Below are 25,272 nucleotides of genomic sequence, written 5' to 3' on the forward strand. Positions count from 1 at the left end.
CATATAGAGACAGTCCCTACTCAACAGTGGGCTCACAGTCTAAAAGACAAATGCCATCATCATTATTATTATTAGAACAGTGCTTTGCACATAGTAAGTGCTTAATAAATGCCATCATTGCTATTATTACTACAACAATAAACAGACATATTCCCTGCCACACTCAGTGTGGCTTGGCTTGGGACTCCCAAGTGCTTACTATGTGCTAAGCACATACTAGGCATTGGGATAGAAACAAGCTAATCAGGTTGGACACTGTCCATGGCATGGCATGGTGGATAAAGGACTGGCCTGGGAGACAGAAGGTCATGGGTTCTAATCCTAGCACCACCACTTGTCAGCTGTGTGACTCTGGGCAAGTCACTTAACTTCTCTGTGCCTCAGTTACCTCATCTGTAAAATGGGGATTAAGACTGTAAGCCCTACGTGAGACAACCTGATTACCTTGAATCTACTCCAGCGTTTAGAACAGTGCTTGGCCATAGTAAGCGCTTAACAAATACCATCATTATTATTATTACTATGCACCATTCATTCATTCATTCAATCATATTCATTGAGCGCTTACTGTGTGCAGAGCACTGTACTAAGCGCTTGGGAAGTACAAGTCGGCAACATACAGAGACGGTCCCTACCCAATAACAGGCTCACAGTCTAGAAGGGGGAGACAGACAACAAAACAGGTGGACAGGTGTCAAGTCGTCAGAACAAATAGAATAAAAGCCAAATGCACATCATTAACAAAATAAATAGAATAGAAAATATGGACAAGTAAAATAGAGTAATAAATCTGTACAAACATATATACAGGTGCTATGGGGAAGGGAAGGAGGTTGGGCAGAGGGGATGGGGAGGAGGAGAGGGAAAAGGAGGCTCAGTCTGGGAAGGCCTCTTGGAGGAGGTGAGCTCTCAGTAGGGCTTTGAAGGGAGGCTTTGAGACTGTGAGCCCACTGTTGGGTAGGGACTGTCTCTATATGCTGCCAACTTGTAATTCCCAAGTGCTTAGTACAGTGCTCTGCATGCAGTAAGCGCTCAATAAATACGATTGATGATGATGATGATGAAGGGAGGAAGAGAGCGCCAGACCCTGTTATAAGCTCTGGGTGGTTACAGGCTATTCAGGTTGGACACAGTCCCGGCGCTCACAGGGTCGGATCTGTGTCCAGGGTTCCCGGAGTCCCTTTTTTCAGGCAAGGGGTAGGGAGAAGGGGTGGGCTTGAGGCGGGAGGGGACAGGCCATGGTTGGTGCTAGGCTGCAGCCACACTACTGTCCCAACCTAGAATTCACACTCAGAACCTGCCCCCTCTGCTGCCCGGCTCTGCCTTCAGGTCAGATGGTATTTATTAAGCACTTACTATGTGTCAAACACTGTTCTAAGCGTTGGGGTAGGTACAAGTCAATTAGGACAGACACAGACCCCATGCCTCACAGGGGGCTCACAGTCTAAGTAATAATAAGAATAATAATAATGGCATTTGTTAAGCGCTTACTATGTGCAAGGCACTGTTCTAAGCGCTGGGGGGATACAAGGTGATCAGGTTGTCCCACGGGGGGCTCACAGTCTTAATCCCCACTTTACAGATGAGGTAACTGAGGCTCCGAGAAGCTAAGTGACTTGCCCAAGGTCACGCAGCAGACATGCGGCAGAGCCGGGATTCGAACCCATGATCTCTGACTCCAAAGCCCATGCTCTTTCCACTGAACCATGCTGCTTCAGGAGGGAGGGAATGGGTAGGAGGAAGAATGTAGGAGGAAGGAGTAAGGAAGAGGGAGAATGGGTACCACCATTTTCCAGTTGAGGAAACTGAGGCACAGAGACATTAAAAAGGGGGAGTTGGCTAAATCTATTAAGGGGGCTTCATTTTTTTTAATGGTATTTATTAAGTGCTGACTATATGCCAGGCACTGTACTAAGCACTGGGGCAGATACAAGATAATAAGTTTGGACACAGTCCCTGTTCCACATGGGGCTTAATCCCCAATTTACAGATGAGGCAACTGAGGCAGAGAGAAGAAGTGAATTGCCCCAAGGTGACACAAGAGACAAGTGGTGGAGCTGAGATTAATAATAACAATAATAACAATTGTGGTATTTGTTAAGCACTTACTATGTGCTAAGCACTGTTCTAAGTGCTGGGGTAGATACAGGGTAATCAGTTGTCCCATATGGGGCTCACACTTCTACTCCCCATTTTACAGATGGGGTAACTGAGGCATAGAGAAGTTAAGTGGCTTGCCCAAGGACAGAGAGCAGACAAGTGGCAGAGGACTAGAACCCAGATCCTTCTGACTCCCCCATTCGATTATTTATTTTGATGTTTCATCTTGGGACATCCATCCTACTTCTCCTCCGATCCCTTCTGCCCCCAGTATTTGTGAATATTTTGTATGTTTGTCTTCTCCATTAGATTTTATTTTGTTAGTATGTTTGGTTTTGTTCTCTGTCTCCCCCTTTTAGACTGTGAGCCCACTGTTGGGTAGGGACTGTCTCTACATGTTGCCAATTTGTACTCCCCAAGTGCTTAGTACAGTGCTCTGCACATAGTAAGCGCTCAATAAATACGACTGATGATGATTATAAGCTCCTTGAGGGTGGTGAGTGAATCTCTTGCTTTGGTTGGACTTTCCCAAGTTCTCGGTTGAGTGCACTGCACTCAGACCCCCAGTTATATACCATCACCCTTAATGATGGTTTTCCTTCTCCAGTGAGAGGAAATGGGCTTAAAAATAATAGAGCATTAACTTCCAGTCAAAGTCATCAGATGTCACAGAGGGAAGGTTTGGGTTTCTTATTTGGAGATCTTTCAGAATAGGAGACATTCTCACCATCTTTTTTTTTTTTTTTGAATGGTATTAAGCACTTCTGTGTGTCAAACAGGCACTTCTCAGCACTTTGGTTTCCTTTTTTTTAACAATAATGATAATAATTGTGGTGTTTAAGTGCCAACTTTGTACCAAGACTAACGTTGTATCTGTTGCAAACTTGTACTTCCCAAGCGCTTAGTCCAGTGCTCTGCACACAGTAAGCACTCAATAAATACGATTGAATGAATGAATGAATCTTGGGATGGCTTAGGTGTGAGTGACCTCGCCGCAAACTGGAGGCAAATTCTCAAAACTCCATCACCCGGTTTTGTCATTTTTTTCCACAACCATCCTGCCCTGTCACCCTTTTTTCTCCTAGACTTAACTCAGGGCTTTATCAGAGAAGGGAGAGAATCAGGGTGAGGGAGATGAGTTCCACTTATTTTCTTGAAGGAGACCTTACAGATTTTCATCTGGTACCAGTATGAAAATCAATAGGACCTAAAATGCTGGAAGTAAGCTTTCCATGTTGAATGCTTATCATTATGAGCATGATTAATGGAAATTTCTGGTAAAGGGTGGGTTGTATTTCTAGCAAGAAATTAGTTTTACAGCTTTTTTCCTCTCCAGATGTGCGTGCGTCTTTCTCTCCTTCCCAGACCCCACTGTTGTACAAACTGTCCCAGGGCCGTAGATGGTAGGAGAGACTTTTAGACTGTGAGCCCACTGTTGGGTAGGGACTGTCTCTATATGTTGCCAATTTGTACTTCCCAAGCGCTTAGTACAGTGCTCTGCACATAGTAAGCGCTCAATAAATACGATTGATGATGAGAGACAGTGTATCACCGCTCTGTCTTTTTAAGAAGTGAAACCAGAATTGGTCAGTATTCTAAAATGAGACGCACCATGGCCTAGTGGGAGAAAAAGTGGGTTCTTATCCTGACTCCACCACATGCCTGCTGAGTGATCTTGGACAAGTCATTTTTTGGGGGGAGGATATACAGTGTTTGTTAAGCATTTACTACGTTCCAGGGACTTTACTAAGCACTGGGGAAAGATACAAGCTAATCCGCTGTCCCACAAGGGCCTCACAGTCTCAATCCCCCTTTCACAGACGAGGAGACTGAAGCACAGAAAAGGTAAGTGAAAACTTCTCAGTGCCTCAGTGTTCTCATCAAACGAAGGATGGGAATGGTCACCTGTTGAACTTGTACCTATAAGGATGCTTCAGGCAATCCAACACAGGCTGCTCTGTTGTGCTCCCGGCTCTCCCTGCATCTGTCCAACCACCTCAGACAACTTACATTCCTCTAGGCAGATCGTTTTTCCAAAGGAGATTCGATTACCTGCTCTTGGGGCCTTATGCTCCCAACCTCTCTCGGAGGAGATCCGGGAAGGAATTCCAAGTGGTCGGTTGCTTTGATTTGACCTGACAATGGTGTGACTCATATTACAGGATGAGCAAATGCTAAAGGTGGTGAGTGGGGGGGGTTTTCATACAATTACTCAACTGGAAAATGGGAATAAATCAATGCCTGATGCTCCAAAGCACCTCTGCCCTACAGAACTAACTTAGAACCGCACCACTGAGCAGATTTGATTGTGGATAAGATTCCATAACGTAAAGTAGAATCAAAAAGAAAACCCATGAGAATAAGAGGACAGGGACAATTCAGTAGACCTTCTGTAATTTTTTTTTTCAACCTGAAAGTTCACTGACACACAAAGCGCTTCCCAAAATAAACAGTGGCCCGGTGAGTAAGTGGCAGATGACCTGGGCAGGAGAAGCATTTTTCATTCCCTAAAGAAGGGCAATTAACCAAGATTAGGGAAGGTTTGGGCAATCCAGGATCCTTCGCTGGTCTCCCTGCCTCCTGTCTTTCCCTACTCCAATCCTAATCCACTCTGCTGGCCTGATCAGTTTTCTAATAAATCAATCAGTCCACATCGGTCCACTAATCCAAAACTTCCAGTGATTGCCCATCCATCTCTGCATCAAACAGGAATTCCTAACCATCAGTTTTAAAGCAGTCAGCTTGCCCTCTTCTATATCACCGGTTTCCAATTACAACTCAATCCACAAACATGGCTCCTCTAATGTCAATTTACTCACTTTACCTAATCTCATCTATCTTGCCACTGGCCCCTTGCCCGCATCCTCTCTCTGGCCCAGAACTTAGTACAGCGTACACTGTAAGCGCTCAGTGAATACCACCGACCTGTGCCGCTACCTTGCAGAAATTCCTGATGGATTGGATGCAAATCTGACAATGCTTGAAATCACAAGCTGTTTTCAGATGACTGCTCTTGACAGCCCTCAAATGAAAAGATCCCATCTCTCCTTTTTTAACCAGTTTAAATTCCAAGCATCTTAAGTCAGTTCAGCGCTGCTCATCTGAGCTTTATGCCAGGTGAAATTTATTTCCAGCTCAAGAACGCTTCTTCCCATTAAAAACGGACAGACTGCAAGAATCAGCCTCAGGCCCCAGGTACTTCAGGAGGGCATTGAAGGACTGTTATTTACAAATAAGGGACACTTCTTATTTATCCAGGAACATTTTGCTTGTGAAATAGGCTGTATGGGCCTGACTCTTCTGTAGTCTCTCAGGTTTTCAGGACAGTGCTCTGCACGGAGTTCATGATCAATAAATACTATCGATTCATTGCCAGATGTGGCATTGTCTGAAGAAAACAAAACGGGCAAATCTTTTTTAATGGAGCAAATTCATCTGGTTGTCAATCTCAGTAGCCATTTTTGTGGTTGGAGGGAAGATGGAACAAGGGAGAGGAGGGGCAGTGATCTCTCCTTTGGTAAAATTGAGAGGTGAGAACTTAAGGGAAGATCGTGTCCCCTAGACTTGAAGTTCACTGTGGGCAGGAAATGAGTCTACCAACCCCACTCATTCATTCATTCAATCGTATTTATTAAGCGCTTACTGTGTGCAGAGCACCGTACTGAGTGCTTGGAAGAGTACAACACAACAATAAACAGTCACGTTCCCTGCCCACAATGGGTTTACAGTCTGTACTACTGCACTCTCCCAAGCGCTCAGTACAGTACTCTACACCAGTAAACACTCAATAAATACAATGGATTGATTGTACTTTGGGGAGAAAGAGAAGGAAAGAATCCTTGCCCTTGACGGATTCTCTCTGGAAACGACCAAGGCAGCCTCAGTTTTCTTACCTCACATCCCCTCCTCCCTGGGGCATTTTGGCATTAACCTTTTCCCCCCACCCCATGCAACTAGGAGACCCCAAACCCCGCAGGCATCCCATAACCGATGTTTTCTTACTGACCGGTCAGATTTGGTCTCCTCTGGGGGTGACAGAGACGTCCCGTAGCGAGAACTGGGGGTCGCAGAAGTTATTGGTCCACAGTAGGTTCTGGAAGTGGTGAAAGAGCTGTTGCCGTAGTTGTTATATCTGACGAGGATGGGAGAACAAAAAGTAGCGGGCAGGGGGAGAAAGACAGAAAGCGTGTCAATTAATGAGCTAACAGACGTGTCACAGGAAGTGTTCCCTGGCTTTTCCTGGTGAAGCAAAAGGTCTTTTCTATAGCAATTCCAACCTCCACCATCTAGCATGTCTACCGCTTGTCTACTACTACCGCCAATGATAACAACTGTGATGGTTGCTAAATGTTTGTTAAAAGCACTGTGTTAAATGCTAGGGTGGAAACAATATAAGCAGGTTAGACACAGGTCTTGTCCCACGTGAGGCTCACCATCTAGTGGGGAGAGAGAATGGTTCTTTCTTAAATTTTCACGGTATTTGTTAAATGCTTACTATGAACCAGGTACTATACTAGGTGCTAGGGTAGATACAAGCTTATCCATTTGGGCACAGTCCATGTCTCTCTCTGCTTCTCTGCTTCTGCTTCTTCTGCTTCTCCCTGCTTCTCTAACAGAGTTTCCCGCCTTTCAATCCCAACAGGATGACAGGTATTTTGGTCTGGAGGGGTGAGACAAGGTGACAACTTCTATCTATCTTGCATGTTGTTTACCTTACATCTGCTCCAGCACTTAGAACAGTTCCTGGCACAGAGTAAGAGCTTAACAAATGCCATAAAAAAAGAAAAATAGTCCCAGAGCAACCTGGATTAGCCTTATGCTGGAGCTCAGCACAGTCTCCCTTGGAGACAACTTTGGGGCAGCCACACTAGGAGTCATTAGTCTGTCCACTCCGCTGTTTTTCCTGACTAGCAAGTGGTCCTGTTTCTATATAGGCAGACAGCAAGTATCTGGCCTTGAAACTGTCCCATATTGAGGCCAGCTATGTTATTTTCGGTGATGAATGGGACATTGGATCACTAACCCAAAATGGTTTGACTTTCCTCCTCCTTTTTGGTAACTTGAGGGCAGTGGAGGCAGAGAGGGAAGCAAAATGAGGTGATATGGGGGTGAGAGAGAAGCTTGCACAGTTAAAGTCCCCCAGGATTTGGGGTGTCTGAATCATCAATGAATCGTCTCTAGACCGTGAGGTCGTTGTGGGCAGGGAATGTGTCCATCTACTGTTATATTGTACTCTGCGAAGTGCTTAGTACAGTGTTCTGGGCACAGTAAGCACTCAATAATTATGACTGATCAATGGGAAGTCATGTAGCCTAGTGGAAAGAGCATGGGCCCGAAAGTCAGAGGACCTGGGTTCTAATCCCGGCTCTGTCACTTGTCTGCTTTGTGACTTTAGGCAGGTCACTTCACATCTGAATGCCTCAGTTACCTCATCCGGAAAATGAGGATTAAGCCCCACGTGGGACATGGGACTTTGTCCACCTTGATTATTTTAAGTCTACCCCAGCACTTCATACAGTGCCGGACACATAGTAAGCACTTAAATATTATTTAAAAAAGAATCAGTCAGTGGTATTTATTGAGTGCTTACTGGGTGTAGAGCACAGTATGACAGAGTATGCAGTCATATTCCCTTCTCACAAGGAGGCTGGAGAAGGATGTGGTTGGAAGAAGGGGAAAAGATAGATGGACCAGTTTAGATGATCATGGGGGGGGGGGGGGGCGGGCATTATCTGTCTACTTTCCTACAGTCTTCCTGGATCCGCCTCTGGAAATCTGGAGTGTTCCCACTTCTTCCAGGACACAAGGACGACCTACCCAAAACACTGTTCAATGCCTTGAATAGTGACCCATTCCCTTGGAATTCTTTTATTGGGAAAGGAAAAAAAAGGGAGGAAAAAAAGGATACCACTCAAAATACTTTTCAAATAGCACAAGCCATGACCCAGAGATTTATTAACTGGTCTGAAACTTAATAATCAGGCATTAAGAAAACAACTCAGAGGCAGAAGGATTGATGTCAACTGTATTCAATCCGAATGCAATGAAGAAAAATGGCAGTATTCCCCAGTCATCATTAAGACATACATTTAAGTGATTTGCTAATGCTTTTGTTATCAATGAAAAGCATCCAAATTCTTTCCAGTAAAACATGAAACATTTTATTTCCATTCTCCTTCCATAAGTTTTAGTTTAGGTGCCAGTTCATGTGAAAAAGGAAATTGCAAGGCATGGTTGAAGAGGTATCTCTCCAAAATACAGCCCTAGTAATAATAATGGCATTTGTTAAGAGCTTACTATGTGCCGAGCACTGTTCTAAGTGCTGGGGTAGATACAAGGTAATCAGGTTGTCCCATGTGGGGCTCACAGTTTTCATCCCCATTTTACAGATGAGCTAACTGAGGCACAGAGAAGTTAAGTGTCTTGCCGAAGGTCACACAGCAGACAAGTGGTGGAGCCAGGATTAGAACCCACGTCCTCCGACTCCCAAGCCCATGCTCTTTCCACTAAGCCGTGCTGCTGCTCTATTTTTAGTCCACCAAAAAAGAAAATCCCTCATTGGGTGCTTTTAATATTACTATTATTATTATTCTATTTATTAAGGGCTTACTATCTGAGTCCCTGTCCCACTTGGGGCTCACTATCTAAGGAGGAGGAAGAACGGACATGGAATCCCCATTTTACAGTTGAGGCAACTGAGGCACAGAGAAGTTAAGTGAATTGCCCGAGATCACGTGCAAGTAAGTAGCAGAGATGGGATTAGAACCCAGGGCTTCTGACGCCCAGGCCCTTGCTTCCCACGAATCAAGGAGAAATCGATCCAGGAGAAATCTCTTCCAGGGATCATGCGGTGGACATTATCTCACAGCCCCTCTCGTCCTCCCATCGCTGTTCATATGTCATATTTTTCTACTCTGCCCAAGACGGCTGTGTAGCCTCCTTGAGTCTTCTTATCCCTCCATCACATTAACCAATCTGTCACTGGCAACCCAAAATGGCTGGATTTGCAAACTTTTGAAGTTTCTTCCCAGTCCCTGTTAATCACATCAGACCAGAAAAACAGCCGACCGCATCAAATTTCTATTGACTGAGGACACCTCACTCGTTCCCAGCTAACTGTGTTCTATAAAATGGGTTTATTTGCCTCTACTGCCCCCTTAAAGAACCATAACGGGCAAATTAATCCAACGGAACTCTGGCTTTTCTACAAGCTCTGTGTTCTCGGGAGCAATATCCTCCCATGCTTAGCAAGACTAGGTGTTGACGTTTTTAGTGGGACCTAGTCAGGGAGATAGCAATCATCACTACATCAGAAAAAGTGTGGAGGACACTGAGCTTGCCAAGAGAAAGGTCCATTTTGGCGATATTTCATTTAGGGCCAGCTTGCTCCTTGGCCCCCAAAGCCTGTTTGTAATCCTGGCTCTGCCATTCCTCTGCTGTGTGACCTTGGGCAAGTCACTTCACTTCTCTGGGCCTCAGCTACCTCATCTGTAAAATGTGGAATAAGACTGACTTGTGAACCATATTTCAGCCACATTTCATTAGGGTCAGCTTGCTCCTTGGCCCCCAAAGCCTGCTTATAATCCTGGCTCTGCCACTCATCTGCTGTGTGACTTTGGGCGCTTAGTACAGTGCTCTGCACACAGTAAACGCTCAATATGATTGATTGATTGATTTGGGTGAATCGCTTCACTGGGCCTCAGTTACCTCATCTATAAAATGTGGAATAAGTCTGATTGTGAGCCCCATGTGGGACAGGGACTGTGTCCAACCTGATTTGTCAGCTGTGTGACTTTGGGCAAGTCACTTCACTTCTCTGTGCCTCAGTTACCTCATCTGTAAAATGGGGATTAAGACTGTGAGCCCCATGTGGGACAACCTGATCACCTTGTAACCTCCCCAGTGCTTAGAACAGTGCTTTGCACACAGTAAGCACTTAATAAATGCCATTTTTATTAGTATTATTATTCTCCCACAAAGCTTAGTATAGCGCCTGGCACATAATAAGCACTTCAATACCACAATTGTTGTTATTAATGTGGTTGGTGTATAGACCCAACAATCCATTATGGAGGCCCACATCACTTGGGCACATTCAAGGTCCACCCCAGGACTCTGGGAGTCACCATATTGCCCTGTCTCCTCTGTCTACTTCCCCAGCTCTTCCTGATCCTTGCATCTTCACCCCAACACCCTGACTCTTAACCTAACAGCCTAAGTGCAAGCAAACTGGGGAGTTAGTACAGTGCTCTGCACATAGTTATGTGCTCAATAAATATGATTGAATGAATGACAGGGTGTCTGTGGGGTGCTCACGGGCACCCCAAGATGTCCACTCTTAATTGTGTACTTCCTGAACCCATCAGGAGTCCCACCCAAGATCTACACACCTGCTCCCATTTTGTCTCCATGACCCCATCTGTAGTATTCAAATATTGGCTAAGTTGAATCGGAACTAAATAAATGAGTTCCACTGGATTGAACCACCTAATTGAACTGTGATGGCTTACTTCCCTATCTGCGCCTACTTCCCTATGAAACTGAAATTCCTTCTCAAAAGATAAGACAAAAAGTTGCAGCAGAGTAATATTGAATGAGCTCCCAAGATCAAAAACTTAAAATCCACTCCACCGAGTTCTGGCTGGAAATGGGTTTGGACAATCAAGATACCCACACGACCATATTAAATACTTTCTCAAGTGCACAGTCTAAGTGTAAATGTATCCGTCTCACTAGCCAAGGTTTCTGTATATACAATTGAGCTATGCCTTAATGCCATTTCCTCTCAGATTGTAAAACTCCATTAGCAGGCCATTATTGGCTTCATTTAGGCCAAAGAGCAATTTTCAAATTGCAATCCCTTGGGTTGCACTGAAACAGCCTTGAGTGGTCTGGAATCATTCAGCAGCATGATAGAGAGAATACAAACCCCTAAGGACACAACTGACACAAAATCTCTTCATTAACAGAAACACCTCCAAGTTAGGCCCTCTGAATCCTAGGTTTCCAAGCCAATGTTGTAAAATTCTGCCTGCTTCCTGAACCTACTTAAACAGGAACAAAAACAGTGGCCAGGTACGTATGAACAGACTCATGATTTTCTTTTGAAATTCTATAACAATAATAATAATAATACTAATAGTATTTGTTAGGTGCTCATTCTGTGCCCAGCAATGTACTAAGCACTGAGGTACATACAAGATAATCAGGTCCCATATTGGGCAGTCTAAGTAGGAAGGAGAACAGGTGCTGAATCCCCATTTTGCAGATGAGGTAACTGAGGCACAGAGAAGTTAAGTGATTGTCCAAAGTCACGCCACAGACAAGTGGAAGAGCTGGGATTAGAGTATTAACAAATGAAATCTCATCTCACAATTGAGGGAATCTAAAAAACCCAGTCCACTGTGTTGAAGTCGCAACTTTATCTTCAAGCTGGCTCTTGAAAATGTGGTACAGTTCCCACAGCTTCATTATAAATCATTGCCGTATGACAGTGACTATTTGTGGAACAAAGGTGAATACAGTTGGTGACACAGCTCATGAGCAACGGTCATGTTTTCTAATGAGAAAAAATACCCACTTCATTCACAAGCACCCACCCAAAATCAAATCTTAGGATATGGAAGTACCATTGCATAAATATACACGCATTAACAGAAAAATAGACAAAAAGGAGAGAAAAACAAAAGTCACCCACCTATTAGAAGAGAAAGACCGGAAATTATAAGGATCAGAGTCGGAGCATTTGTTCGAGGGAAGAGGATCGGACGGACTGTTGGGGGAAGAAAGATACTGTCATCAGAAAGATGATGTCCTTGTGGATCTATCAATCAATTGATGGTATTTATTATGTGCAGAGCAGAGGTGACACATTGGGGACAGTTGGATTTGGCTAATTACATCAATGCCAAAGGTGCCCAAACAACGGGCCTGGGCGAGCTAAATGTCCCCTTGTCCACTGAGACCTAAAAGATCCATCTACCCCAAAGGCTAAGGAAATGAGGACCCAAATCTACCTGTTTTCCTTCCTGGCTTCGGCTTCCTTCTCTTTCACGCTTAAAGGAGACTCCTCAAAATCATAGGAGAAGAGATGAAATGGACTGTGGGGTATGTAAGGCAATTTTTCCACGGTGGGGGATGCTTTGGGAGCACCAGAAGCAGTCCCGAGGCACTGTGACGAGTTGAGCGAGCCGGGCGCAGGCGAAGAGGGTGACGATGAGTGAAGAGTCCCGGGAGGATGAGGAACTGAACCGGGAGAGGGGTTGCGCGGTGGGCTCTTGGTTCTCGAGCGGGAAGGACGAGAAACCGCACCGGAGGAAGATGCCGAACTTTGCAAGCTGCTTCCACTTCCACCTTGCTCTGCCTCTGAGGCAGAGTGGACCTCACTGCAGGAAGAGGTATAGCGGAGACAGAGGGGAAGGAACCAAAAGGAAAGGAAAGAAAAGAGCATTTGGAAGAGTTAGCACAATACTTCAGGCAAAGGAATCTTGGCATCCCAAATGATACTGATCAGAGCTAGCCCTGGAGAAATGCTCTGATTATTGTTTAAAACTCCTAGTTTTCTCATCACCACAATCAATAGGATTCATTGAGCACGTCCTGAGTCCTAAATAGTGAATTAAACACCCTCAAGAGAAAAAAAAGCCAGGCACCCCCACCTCACCGTTCCCTGTATTCAGAGAGTTAATAATCAAATCAGTGTGAGAGACAAAAGATAATTTGTAAATATATGGGAGCAGGCAGTAGTAAAAACTATCTCAGGATGGATGCCTGAAAGAAATGTTTAGCCTGGCCTGTGAGCCAACCAGTCTGTGCTACTGGATAAATATTTGCCGGAGATGAGCAGGGTTTTGTCCTGGAGGTCCCAGCCATCCCTTCACCAACCAAAGTGCTCCCAGGAGGACTCATGTGACTGATATGTGATGGGTCCCAGTGGTGGTGGGGGGACGTGGAGAGGGAATCCTGCATCAGGGGATGTCCTAAGGAGGGCCTCAAAAAGAAACCATCATTTGCCTCCCCAAATGTGGGACAGAACCTGAGTAACAGCCATGTATTTGTCCTAGAACCAAGTCAACACGGTTTCTTAACCTGGATACCTCTGTCAGCTCACTTTTTATTGCCTGTGTTCCAAAGTACTTGTTTCCATTGTCATATATCTTTTGGGGACAGATGCTATTGATGTCTGTTTACTTGTTTTGATGTCTGTTTTCCCTATTCTAGACTGTGAGCCAGTTGTGGGCGGCGATTGTCTCCCTTGGTTGCTGAATTGTACTTTCCAAGCTTTTAGTACAGATCTCTGCACATGGTAGGCGCTCAATAAATATGATTAAATGAATGAATGAAAATCTTCACTATCGTTTCTTTATCAAGTGTAATATTCAGGAAATCTTTAAAAGGATGGAGTTCAGGAAGAGAAATCTTGGGAGAGTACAATGCAACAGAATTAGCGGACACGTTCCCTGTCCATAAGGCAAATCAAACAGCCCTTGCTCAAGCAATCAAAAAATAGCCCTCTGAAGAGGTCGAAAAGGTAACATCAGAGAAGTCCCACAATTTCCTCTGGTAGAAACTGGGTTTGGAAGAGAGGAGGTAGGTCAGTCTAACCCCTACAGGGCCTAGTGGTTCATTCATTCATTCAATAATATTTATTAAGCACTTAATGTGTGCAAAGCACTGTACTAAGTGCTTGGAAGAGTACAATATAACAAAAAAGACATATTCCCTGCCCACAACGAGCTTACAGTCTAGAGGGGGAGACAGTGATCAGGTGACTAAGGCCAGCTCCTCGCACAGCTTAGAAAAAAATCCTTGTTGGGCGAATAAGGCATGCTTCTGAGATTAATATCAGTGTTCAATCATTTTTCCATTTCTCACAGGAGGGTTCAGTTTGTTAAGAAACTTGACAGGACGGATGACTGAAATGTGCCGACGCATTCCTATGAACCTGGCCAATTAAATCTCCTCTCAATCTTCCCATGGACGGCTTGGACTCGGGAAATGAAAAAAGCCAACAAGCGAATGGACAGAAACATCAGGCAAGAGCTAGCGCTGAGGCTTAGAGAGGGGAGAGGGAGATACAAAAGCAAGGTACCTGTCTTCGACCTGGCTAGCGGCCTCCTCTTCTCTCTCATCCTCTGAATTGGGTTCTGTGATTGGCTGCTCCTCTTCTTCCTCATACTTCCCTTCCTCTCTGAGATCAAACAGGACAAGAGGCAGGCAGGCAGAACAGAGTAAGACAAGTTGGGAAGAAAGTTTGAGATGAATCCTCTCGCTGAAAGCCCCCTCCCAAAGAGGAGAGGCAATTAGGAGAGGCAAAAAGGCAGAATTTGCTAAAGCTTCACAGGAGAAAATTGGACTTCATCTGTTAGTATAGAAGACAAAAGGTCGGCCTCAGAGAAGCAGCGTGGCCTAATGGATAGAGCATGTCCTGGGAGCCAGAAGGAGCTGGGTTCTGATTAGAGAAATGGCCCTCCTGATGTGACTTTTTCCACATCCTTGGTGCACTGCTGAATGGAATAACAGTGTTCCAAGGTGGCATTCAGCTTAATGTTCCTCATGAGAGCTTTGGTTCTGTATAGAATTTCCCTAGTGCAAGCTGGGACATTGCCTTGATCTTCTTCAGTGGCATCACCCATCTAGACCATTGGGTTGGCTCTACAAAGAAGATCACAAACATCTACATTTCTCCTTGGATGTGTGCTTCTAAGGTATAGTCATCGGCATAGGGTGACACAATAATGACCATCTCTAGGGTTGGGTTTTTTTTTTAATGGTATTTCTAAGTGCTTATGATGTACCGGGCATTGTACTAAGCATTGGGATGGTACAAGATAATGCCCATTTTCCAGATAACTGAGGCCAGGCGAGGGAAGTGACTTCCCCAAGGTCCCACAGTAGACAAATGGTGGAGCTGGTTTTAGAACCCAGGTTCTCCTGACTCTCAGACCGTTTTTGAGTCTGTTAACGTTGAAAGAATTTCACAGCTGACCAGAGGTGTATTTTCACATCATTTCCGAGAACTCTCTGATGGATCTTCCTGATGAACAGAACTAGACCGCCCACACAGCCTTGCTTTACCCTGTTGGCAATGGATCATATAGACACCCTCGCCTCTGACAAGAACATGAACTCTAGAATGAGAGCTTCTTGTGGGCAGGGAACTTGTCTACCATCAGTTGTAGCATACTCTCCCAACTGTTTAGTACAGTGCTCTGCACACAGTAAGCGCTCAATAAATATCAGTGATGGATGGATTGCATTACAATCTCATGACTCTACTTAATAATAATGATGGCATTTAGTAAGTGCTTACTATGTGAAAAGCACTGTTCTAAGCGCTGGGGAGGTTACAAGGTGATCAGGTTGTCCCACGGGGGGCTCACAATCTTAATCCCCATTTTACAGATGAGGTAACAGGCACAGATAAGTGACTTGCCCAAAGTCACTTAATTACTGAGGCTAAATGTCAGAGCTCTGGTCAACTGTTAGTATGAAATGCACTTTTGAAAATCTATCAAAACTGGGAAGAAATCTTGCACGCTTTTCCCTGAATTTCTCCAGCCTCTGATGGGCTATAAAAATCATGTCCTCTGAGCTGTGACACATTGTGTGTCAGGAATGTGTAGTCTATGACATTCATTGCTAGCCAGTCCGGGAGGATTCTGGTTAGGATCTTGCCAGTAAAGGAGAGCAATGAGATGCTACATTTGGCACTCTAGTCTGTTTCTTTTGCCCCTAAAATTGCTGTGAGCCCATTGTTGGGTAGGGACCCTCTCTATATACTGCCAACTTGTACTTCCCAAGCACTTAGTACAGTGCTCTGCACACAGTAAGCACTCAATAAATACGATTGAATGAATGAATGAATGTTTGAAAAATCATAACATATCAAGAATCAGCCCTCTTGTAGAAGATGCATTCTTCTCCACTTGCAACGACGACTTCATGAAGATGGCATCGCTTCCTGAGAACTATGCTATAATCATACATTCTGCATTATGATGCCAATGCTAAGACTTCAGTCAAACAATGGTATTTATGGAACTCTTACTACTTGAAAAGCACTGAACTAAACACTAAAACCATTCGGCTAATGCAGTTCTGGGCAGTCCACCGTTTGATTCAAACTTTTTTAATTTTTTTCCTCCTTTAAAAGAACATTAAAGGAGAACGCTTGAACAGTGATGTAGTACAAAAACAAACACAGGTAGTCATTTCCACCCTCGTTCATGTCGTTTGTAACTTTCACAGGAAATGGATATAAAGCATCAGAAATCAGGTCATCCACAACAAATATCAGGCAATGATTTTCCCCCTCGATGAGTAATTAGAGAAGCAGTGTAACTTAGTGGAAAGAGCAAGGATTTGGGAGTCAGAGGTCATGGGTTCTAATGACAGCTCTGTCACTTGTCTGCTGTGGGACTTTGGGCAAGTCACTTAACTTCTCTGGGCCTCAATGACCTCATCTGTAAAAAGGGGATTAAGACTGCAAGCCCTAGGGGTTGATTAACTTGATTACCTTGTAACCCTGCCCAGTGCTTAAAACAGTGCTTGGCACCTAGTAAGCGCTTAACAAATACCCTGTTATTCTTATTATTTTATATTATATTATTATTTTATATTATATTTATTATTATTATTAATTCACAGAAGCAGCTTCAGGTGCAGGATTGAAGTTTCTTCACCACCAGCTCTATTTTCCACTTCATGCTCTTCTCCTCGGAATCTAACGATTCTTAGCTGTAATCTGGAATGTTAGGATTGTAGAAGTGGCATCACTCAGATCCAGCTGGTACTGCATTTCAAAATGGGAATTCTACTCAACCTCATCCCCTGCTCCGGTGTATAAAAGACTACCGGCATCAAATCTGGCGGACACGTTGAGTCTGCTTTTGAAGACACCTCTTCGTTCGTCTCCTTTTTCTAAGCATATACAGAATGGTCTTCTCAAACTCTGCCTCCCTCAATTCCACTTCTTCTGACCATTTCCGCCCCAGCTCTCCCTCATTTCATCACTATGATCGCATGCCCTAATCCCCTGCAATTATCATCTGCACCCCATCTCCCTCCCCACTCAGCTCCTGTCTTCCCCTGGCCTCCCGGTCAGATTTCCCCGCTTCACCCCCATCTTCTCTCAATCCTCTGATCAAGTTTCCCCTAATTCCTGGGCTCCAGTACCACTGAATCTGTGGAATACATCCTCCCCAAACTGCTGCCGCGAGGAGCAAGTGGCTGTGATTTGTGTGCGTGTGTGTACATCTGTATGAGTCTATGTCTGTGAATGTATGTGAGGTGTCCTTTAGCGAGAAATTATGAGACGGTGAGTGTGTGTGTATGTGAGTCATGGAAATATGATTCATGTGACTTGCCTACAAATGACTGTAAGCATGTGCATTAACTTTAATATTTATCCTCCCAATAAATCCAATTTTAACTCATCCAGTCTTGATTGAACATTCCCCAATATTTTAAAGGAAAAAAAAACATTTGCCATTAGCTCCATATTGACTGCCATGCCCTATTAGCTTTAAAATATCCAGTATGAAATTAGAAAGATGCCAGTTACGGCTCACAAATGGTAAAAACCAAATTCAGAACAATTGATGCGTTTAATTTCAACTTGAAAATGGATCGTTCCTAGCCACTTTGACTAAAGGGCAAAAAATACTTTAAAAAGATGATTATCAGCCAAGGAAACGAGCAGACATCTAATACGGCTCAGTTGTTGCTCTGCTGTTTCCATAGAGAGAACCCAAAGTTAGACAGGAAAGAATTTATCATCTTTTAAAAGTATGTGTATGTTTAGAGAGGCCTATAAAGTTCAGTTTATGGACACTGACTCCAACAGGGAAACTGAACAGAAACTACTAAACCTAACAGTAATGGATGGTTTGGTCTTTTCTTAAAATCTAAAATCTGAACCTTCCGCATATTGCTGCTTCGTGTCTCAACATTAAAGGTCTCTTTAGGTAATGAAACATGAGCCCGGAGTATATAAAGATCAAGAGGGGAAAAAAAGACAAAGAGGCCAGGCTGCAATTCATACAAATATAAAAGGCCAATCAATATGACATCAATTAGGGACAGTAATTCAACCACAGATATCTGGGTACCTTTGCATTTTCTTTTATTGGATTTCTATTATTTTCTTCCTTTCATGCAGCTTCTACCTAAGCAGTAAATATTAATTAATTGGATCAGAGCCTTCATCCTGAGCTTAGAAGAATCCACAAGGGAACAGGATTCCAATTCTTCTAAACCCCAAATAGCATCAAACAGAGGAAAGCCGCCAAAATGCATCAGTGGGGAATCATGGGCTTTAAATTCACACTTGAGGAGATCTGAAAGACTGCAACTTTTTTTAAAGGTATCTGTTAAACGCTTATTATGTGCTTAAGTTACATATTCAAAAATTACTTATTTATTCATGTTAATGTCTGTCTCCTCCTCTAGACTGTAAGTTTGTCATGGGCAGGGAATGTGCCTGCTAATTCGCTTGTACTCTCCCAAGAGCTTAGTTCAGTGCTTTGCACATAATAAGCATTCAATAAATATCATTGCTTGATTGACTGATAGGTTTCAGGCTCTGTTCTAAGCACTGCAGTAGATAAGCTCATTGTGGGCAAGGAATGTGTCTGCTTATTTTTATATAACAATAATAATAACAGTATTTGTTAAGGGCTTACTTTGTGCCAAGCACTGTTCTGAGCACTGGGGTAGATACAAGGTAATCAGGTTGAATCCTGGAGCTCACAATCTTACTATCCATTTTTACAGATAAGGTAACTGAGGCACAGATAAATTAAAAGACTTGCCCAAGGTCACACAGCAGACAAGTGGCAGAGCTGGAATTAGAACCCACGTCTTCTGGCTCCCGAGCCCGTGCTCTTAAGCTACGCATAGTGTAATAATAATAATAATGGTATTTGTTAAGTGCTTACTATGTGCAAAGCACTGTTCTAAGCGCTGGGGAGGTTACAAAGTGATCAGGTTGTCCTGGGGGGCTCACAGTTTTAATGCCCATTTTACAGATGAGGTAACTGAGGCACAGGGAAGTGAAGTGACTTGCCCACAGTCACACAGCGGACAATTGGTAGAGCTGGGATTTGAACCCATGACCTCTGACTCCAAAGACGGGGCTCTTTCCACTGAGCCACGCTGCTTCTCTCCCAAGCGCTTAGTACAATGCTTTGCACACAGTAAGCACTCAATAAATATGACTGAAAGAAGGAATGAATGAATCTTCAGGTAACCAGGTTGGACACAGTCACTGTCCCACATGGGACTCACACTCTTAACCCCTACTTTGCAGATGAGGTGACCGAGGCACAGAGAAGTGAAATGACGTGCCCAAGGTCACCCAGCAGACAAGTGGCAGAGCTGGGATTAGAACCCCAGGATCGGGCTCTGTAATAATAATGATGGCATTTGTTAAGCACTTACTACGTCCAAAGCACTGTTCTAAGTGCTGGGGGGGGATACTAGGTGATCAGGTCATCCCACGTGGGGCTCACAATCCTAATCCCCATTTTATAGATGAGGTAACTGAGGCCCAGAGAAGTGAAGTGACTTGCCCAAAGTCACACAGCTGACAATTAATGGAACTGGGATTTGAACCCATGACCTCTGACTCCCAAGCCCGGGCTCTTTCCACTGAGCCACGCTGCTTCTGCAGTTCTGTGACTTCCCTGCAAGAAATGCAATCCCTTTGTTAAAAGGCGTTATCCTCTATCCCAGACAGAGACACTCCACAAGAAGAGCCCCCTTTTAGACTGTGAGCCCCTTTTAGACTGTGAGCCCCCTTTTAGACTGTGAGCCCCCTTTTAGACTGTGAGCCCACTGTTGGGCAGGGACTGTCTCCATATGTTGCCAATTTGTACTTCCCAAGCACTTAGTACAGTGCTCTGCACACAGTAAGCGCTCAATAAATACGATTGATGATGATGAAGAGCCTAGGTTTTACGCCCCTTTCCAGGACCTACATAATCAACGGATTCCCTCAAGTCAATTTTCTGGTGGGCAATGATATCTGGTCTCAGATTGTTTTCACTCAATCCAAAATCCAGTAAATTCTGATTTGAAATTCTGTTTCTCCTGGAATGAAGCTAATGATCAGACCATTCATGCTTTTGTGGAAAGAGCAGGAGCCTGGGAGTCCGAAGACCTGTTTTCTAATCCTGGCTCCACCACATCTGCAGTGTGACCTTGTGCAAATCACTTCATGTCTCTGGGCCTCAGTTACCTCATCTATAAAACGGGGATTAAGACTGTGAGCCCCACATGAGACATGGAAGGTGTCCAACCCGATTAGCTTGTATCCACACCGGTGCTTAGAACAGTGCCTGGCACATAGTAAGCACTTAACAAATACCATGAAAAAGCCAATTTATGACTTGTACCCTGAGGGTTTTCACCCACTTCTGCTCTAACAGATGTTTTCATTACATGATTTGGATGTAACACGGTGGAAAAGCAGGGGAACATTCTTCTCAGAACAAGAGTGACCTACCAATTGGTGCAAGAAAATTTAGGGTCTGAAGCACTAGTTTTTGGACAGACAAAAATGTAGCCGTTTGTATCAAAAAATGCCTTTGTTCTACTGTATTTTCCTAAGTGCTTAGTACAAATCAACTTTCCTAAGTGCTTACCAATCAACCTACGCATCAGGCAAAGACTCCTCACCCTGGGCTTCAAGGCTGTCCATCCCCTGGCCCCCTCCTACCTCACCTCCCTTCTCTCCTTCTCCAGCCCAGCCCGCACCCTCCGCTCCTCCACCACTAATCTCCTCACTGTACCTCGCTCTCGCCTGTCCCGCCATCGACCCCCGGCCCACGTCATCCCCCGGGCCTGGAATGGCCTCCCTCTGCCCATCCGCCAAGCTAGCTCTCTTCCTCCCTTCAAAGCCCTACTGAGAGTTCACCTCCTCCAGGAGGCCTTCCCAGACTGAGCCCCCTCCTTCCTCTCCCCCTCCTCCCCTTCCCCATCCCCCCGCCTTACCTCCTTCCCCTCCCCACAGCACCTGTATATATGTATATATGTTTGTACGTATTTATTACTCTAACTTGTACATATTTATTCTATTTATTTTATTAATATGTTTTGTTGTCTGTCTCCCCCTTCTAGACTGTGAGCCCGCTGTTGGGTAGGGACCGTCTCTATATGTTGCCGACTTGTACTTCCCAAGCGCTTAGTACAGTGCTCTGCACACAGTACACGCTCAATAAATACGGTTGAATGAATGAATGAATACAAATGCTCTGCATACAGTAAGTGCTTAGTAACTACGACTGGAAAAAAAACCCTAACCCATTAATTCCCACTGAATCAATGGTTACTGTAGTGAAATTGTCCCATAACATAAGATTCTTCAAGAATACAACGCCTGCATTATAATAGAACTCCCTGTATGAATAATTACTACTAAAGCATTTATTAAGCGTTTAACATGTGCTAATTGCTGGGGTTGAAGTTATGAGCTCAGACATAGTCCCTGCCTCACGTGGGGCTCACATTCTATAATAATAGTTATGGTATTTGTTAAGTGCTTACTATGTGCCAAGCACTGTACTAAGCGCTGGGGTAGATGCAAGGTCAGCATGTTGTCCCATGTAGGACTCACAGTCTTAATCCCCATTTTTACATATGAGGTAACTGAGGCACAGAGCCTCATTGAGCTATATTCCTTCATTCCAATGAACCCAGCCTCACGGTGGCTCTTCTGAGTCTACTGAAGTTTTTCTTTATAAAGTGGCCCTTGCCCATCTCAATCCTATTTTCCTTCACCTTCCAAATTTACTGACCAGCGGGCATTGACCATTCTGGGTTCTTCTGTTTTGACAGGACACCCAGAAATAGCACCCAGTGTAATGGAAACTCAGCAGATCCCAAAACACCACGACGAGAGCTGCGATTTGGGCATGGTGAATTGGGGGGAAAATCGAGGATTAGTCATGGATTAGTCCAAATGTCACAAGTTGTGGAAATTAGGGCAAAATATGGCTAAAACCCTTCGAGAGTACCCCAGTCCTGGTCTCTTCGTTTACTACATGGTGACCCTGGTCAGGGAGGGTTATCATTGGCCGGGTTCGCTGCCCCAGAGAAGCAGTGTGGTCTAGTAGTTAGAGCACAAGTCTGGGAGTCAGAAAGGCCTGGGCTCTAATCCTGGCTCTGCTATTTGTCTGCTGGGTGGCCTTGGGCAAGACACTTCACTTCTCTGGGCCTCAATTACCTCATCTGTAAAATGGGGATGACGAGTGTGAGCCCCATATAGGACAGAGACTGTGTCCAAACTGATTCACTTGATTCTACTCCTGTGCTTAGAACAGTGCTTGGCACATAGGAAGTGCCTTACAAGTACTATAATTATAATTAATATTAATTATTACCCTGGTCAGGGAGGGCTATCATTGGTCGGGTTCGTGGCCCCAGGGTGACTATGGTCAGGGAGGGCTATCATTGGCCAGGTTGGTGGCCTCACCTCCTCCAGGAGGCCTTCCCAGACTGAGCCCCTTCCTTCCTCTCCCCCTCACCCCCCCTCCATCCCCCTCATCTTACCTCCTTCCCTTCCCCACAGCACCTGCATATATGTATATATGTTTGTACCTATTTATTACTCTATTTTACTTGTACATATCTATTCTATTTATTTTATTTTGTTAGTATGTTTGGTTTTGTTCTCTGTCTCCCCCTTTTAGACTGTGAGCCCACTGTTGGGTAGGGCCTGTCTCTATATGTTACCAACTTGTACTTCCCAAGCACTTAGTACAGTGCTCTGCACACAGTAAGTGCTCAATAAATACGATTGATGATGATGATAAGGGACCAGGCCAAGACCTTCCCTCCTAAGGGGCAATCCTTTGAGGATGTGCTAGCCACCAAGCTCACCTGATGTCTGTGAGTACCTGATTTCTTTTCCTCCCCAGTCCATCCTAAAGTCTTTGGCTTCTAAACAACCATGCCATGCGATGCTCCACCTCTACCTGGTGCCAGAAGATTTGGAGATATTCTACCTGCTCACAGTCGTATGCCATTTCTCAGCCGTTCTCAGCCCGCTCTGGGTATGCCAAACCAAATGGACTGAGCACCACCTATATACTTTGAAGCAGCTGGAAGCATTTATAGGAGGAGTGCTTTGAAAACCTACAGAATCCATGATTTTTCCCTACATGGGTGGTGGGCAGAGATCATGTCTTCCAACTCTGTTGTATTGTACTCTCCCAAGCACTTAGTACAGAGCTCCGCATAGAGTAAGCGCTCAGTAAATACTATCAATTGATAAGTTGATGAAAGCGGATTTGAACTGTTGGAATTGATCCTGACTAGCTTTAAATCACCGAGGCCTTCTCGAGATGCTTCTGCCTGATCCCACATTATATTGCTATCTAGGTGGGGTGCTACAGTTAGGCACGTGAAGATAATTCTACTGAGCTTCCTTTTTCAGATTCATTCATTCAATCGTAACTACTGAGCGCTTACTGTGTGCAGAGCACTGATGGGGCAGACCCACCGTGGGACCTCAGAAGACACTGAGGATTTTCCAAAAACCACAGTCAACTGATGTTTAAAATGAGCACTTTACAACTTCATCAAACATTGGAAGTTATTTGGCTTTGCTAAAGCTTACATTATTCTATGAAATTCTTTTTGAAACATTTTCTTTCTAGAAAATTTTCCGTCTAAAAATATTCACCTATGCAGAGCAGGAAGGACTGCCAGTTGCTCAACCTTTTCAACTACACCAGCCCCACAGGTAAATTTTAACATTAACACTGCCATTTTTGAATATCAAATTACTACTACTACTACCATTAAGGTGATACTAGTAAAGTACTTACTATATGTGCCAAGTACTGAGTTAAGCACTGAAGTAGATAATAAAAAAAAATAATAATGATGATATTTGTTAAGTGCTTACTATGTGCCAAGCACTGTTCTAAGCACTGGAGTTGATACAAGGTAATCAGGTTGTCCCACTCGGGGCTCACAGTCTTAATCCCAATTTTACCGATGTGGTAACTGAGGCACAGAGAAGTTAAGTGACTTGCTCAAAGTCACACAGCTGACAAGTGGCAGAGCTGGGATTAGAACCCATGACCTCTGACTCCCAAGACTGTGGCCTTTCCACTAAACCACGCTGCTTCTAGATAACCAGAGCAGAACAGGACTCTACAAATAATAATAATAATAATAATGTTGGTATTTGTTAAATGCTTACTATGTGCTGTTCTAAGCATTGGGGTAGATACAATGTAATCGGGTTGACCCACGTGGGGCTCCAAAACTTAATACCCATTTTACAGATGAGGTAACTGAGGCACAGAGAAGTTAAGTGACTTGCGTATATATTTGAGCAATTGCTTTTCAGTTCATATTCTTTATTTCTCAAGCATTTAGCATTGTTAAGGAGTGGGTGCCTATTCCTATTCCATTAATGGTCCCTTTAAAGAGTTCAAATATACCCCCTTTCTGAACTATTTTCTTTCTCAGCCATGGATTTCCTTTGAAGGTTTTATGGTGTTTCCCTTGCTCATGTTTTGGCTCAAAGATGAGGTGGTAGCCAAACAAATAAAATCAGCCACAAAGCCCTTTGACTGAGCTAATCGGAAAGGACACAGCAGAAACAGTGAATCTGTGTTTTACTGCTCTCTGAAAACTGGGGAAATGCATTGGCTTTGGCCATAAGGAATTCACTCATTCATTCATTCGATCGTATTGAGTGCTTACTGTGTGCAAAGCACTGTACTAAGCGCTAGGAAGAGTAGAAGCAGCATGGCTCAGTGGAAAAGAGCACGGGCTTTGAAGTTAGAGGTCATGGGTTCAAATCCCGGCTCCGCCAATTGCCAGCTGTTTGACTTTGGGCAAGTCACTTAACTTCTCTGGGTCTCAGTTACCTCATCTGTAAAATGGGGATTAAGATTGTGAGTCCCCCGTGGGACAACCTGATCACCTTGTAACCTCCCCAGTGCTTAGAACAGTGCTTTGCACATAGTAAGTGCTTAATAAGTGCCATCATTATTATAATTATTACAATATAACAACAGACACAGTCCCTGCCCACAATGAGCTCACAGTTTAGAGGGGGAGACAGACATAGATATAAATAAATAAATGAATAAATTTTGTTAACTCTAATAAGATAAAACAAAGGTTGGACTGCATTCTAAGCATGTCTGA

At 44.1% G+C, this 25,272-nt stretch overlaps 1 protein-coding gene across 1 annotated transcript in view; it reads right to left on the reverse strand.

The window, feature by feature from the left end:
- FHOD3 (formin homology 2 domain containing 3) overlaps positions 1-25,272 on the reverse strand; it is a 335,498-nt gene that overhangs the window by 82,296 nt on the left and 227,930 nt on the right. Inside the window, 4 exon segments of the mRNA XM_038770188.1 lie at positions 6,107-6,232; positions 11,798-11,872; positions 12,117-12,485; positions 14,192-14,290. Coding sequence (XP_038626116.1) covers positions 6,107-6,232; positions 11,798-11,872; positions 12,117-12,485; positions 14,192-14,290 — 669 coding nt within the window.

The sequence above is a fragment of the Tachyglossus aculeatus genome, chromosome X3 (assembly GCF_015852505.1).
Source record: "Tachyglossus aculeatus isolate mTacAcu1 chromosome X3, mTacAcu1.pri, whole genome shotgun sequence".
NCBI classification, from domain to species: Eukaryota; Metazoa; Chordata; class Mammalia; order Monotremata; family Tachyglossidae; genus Tachyglossus; species Tachyglossus aculeatus.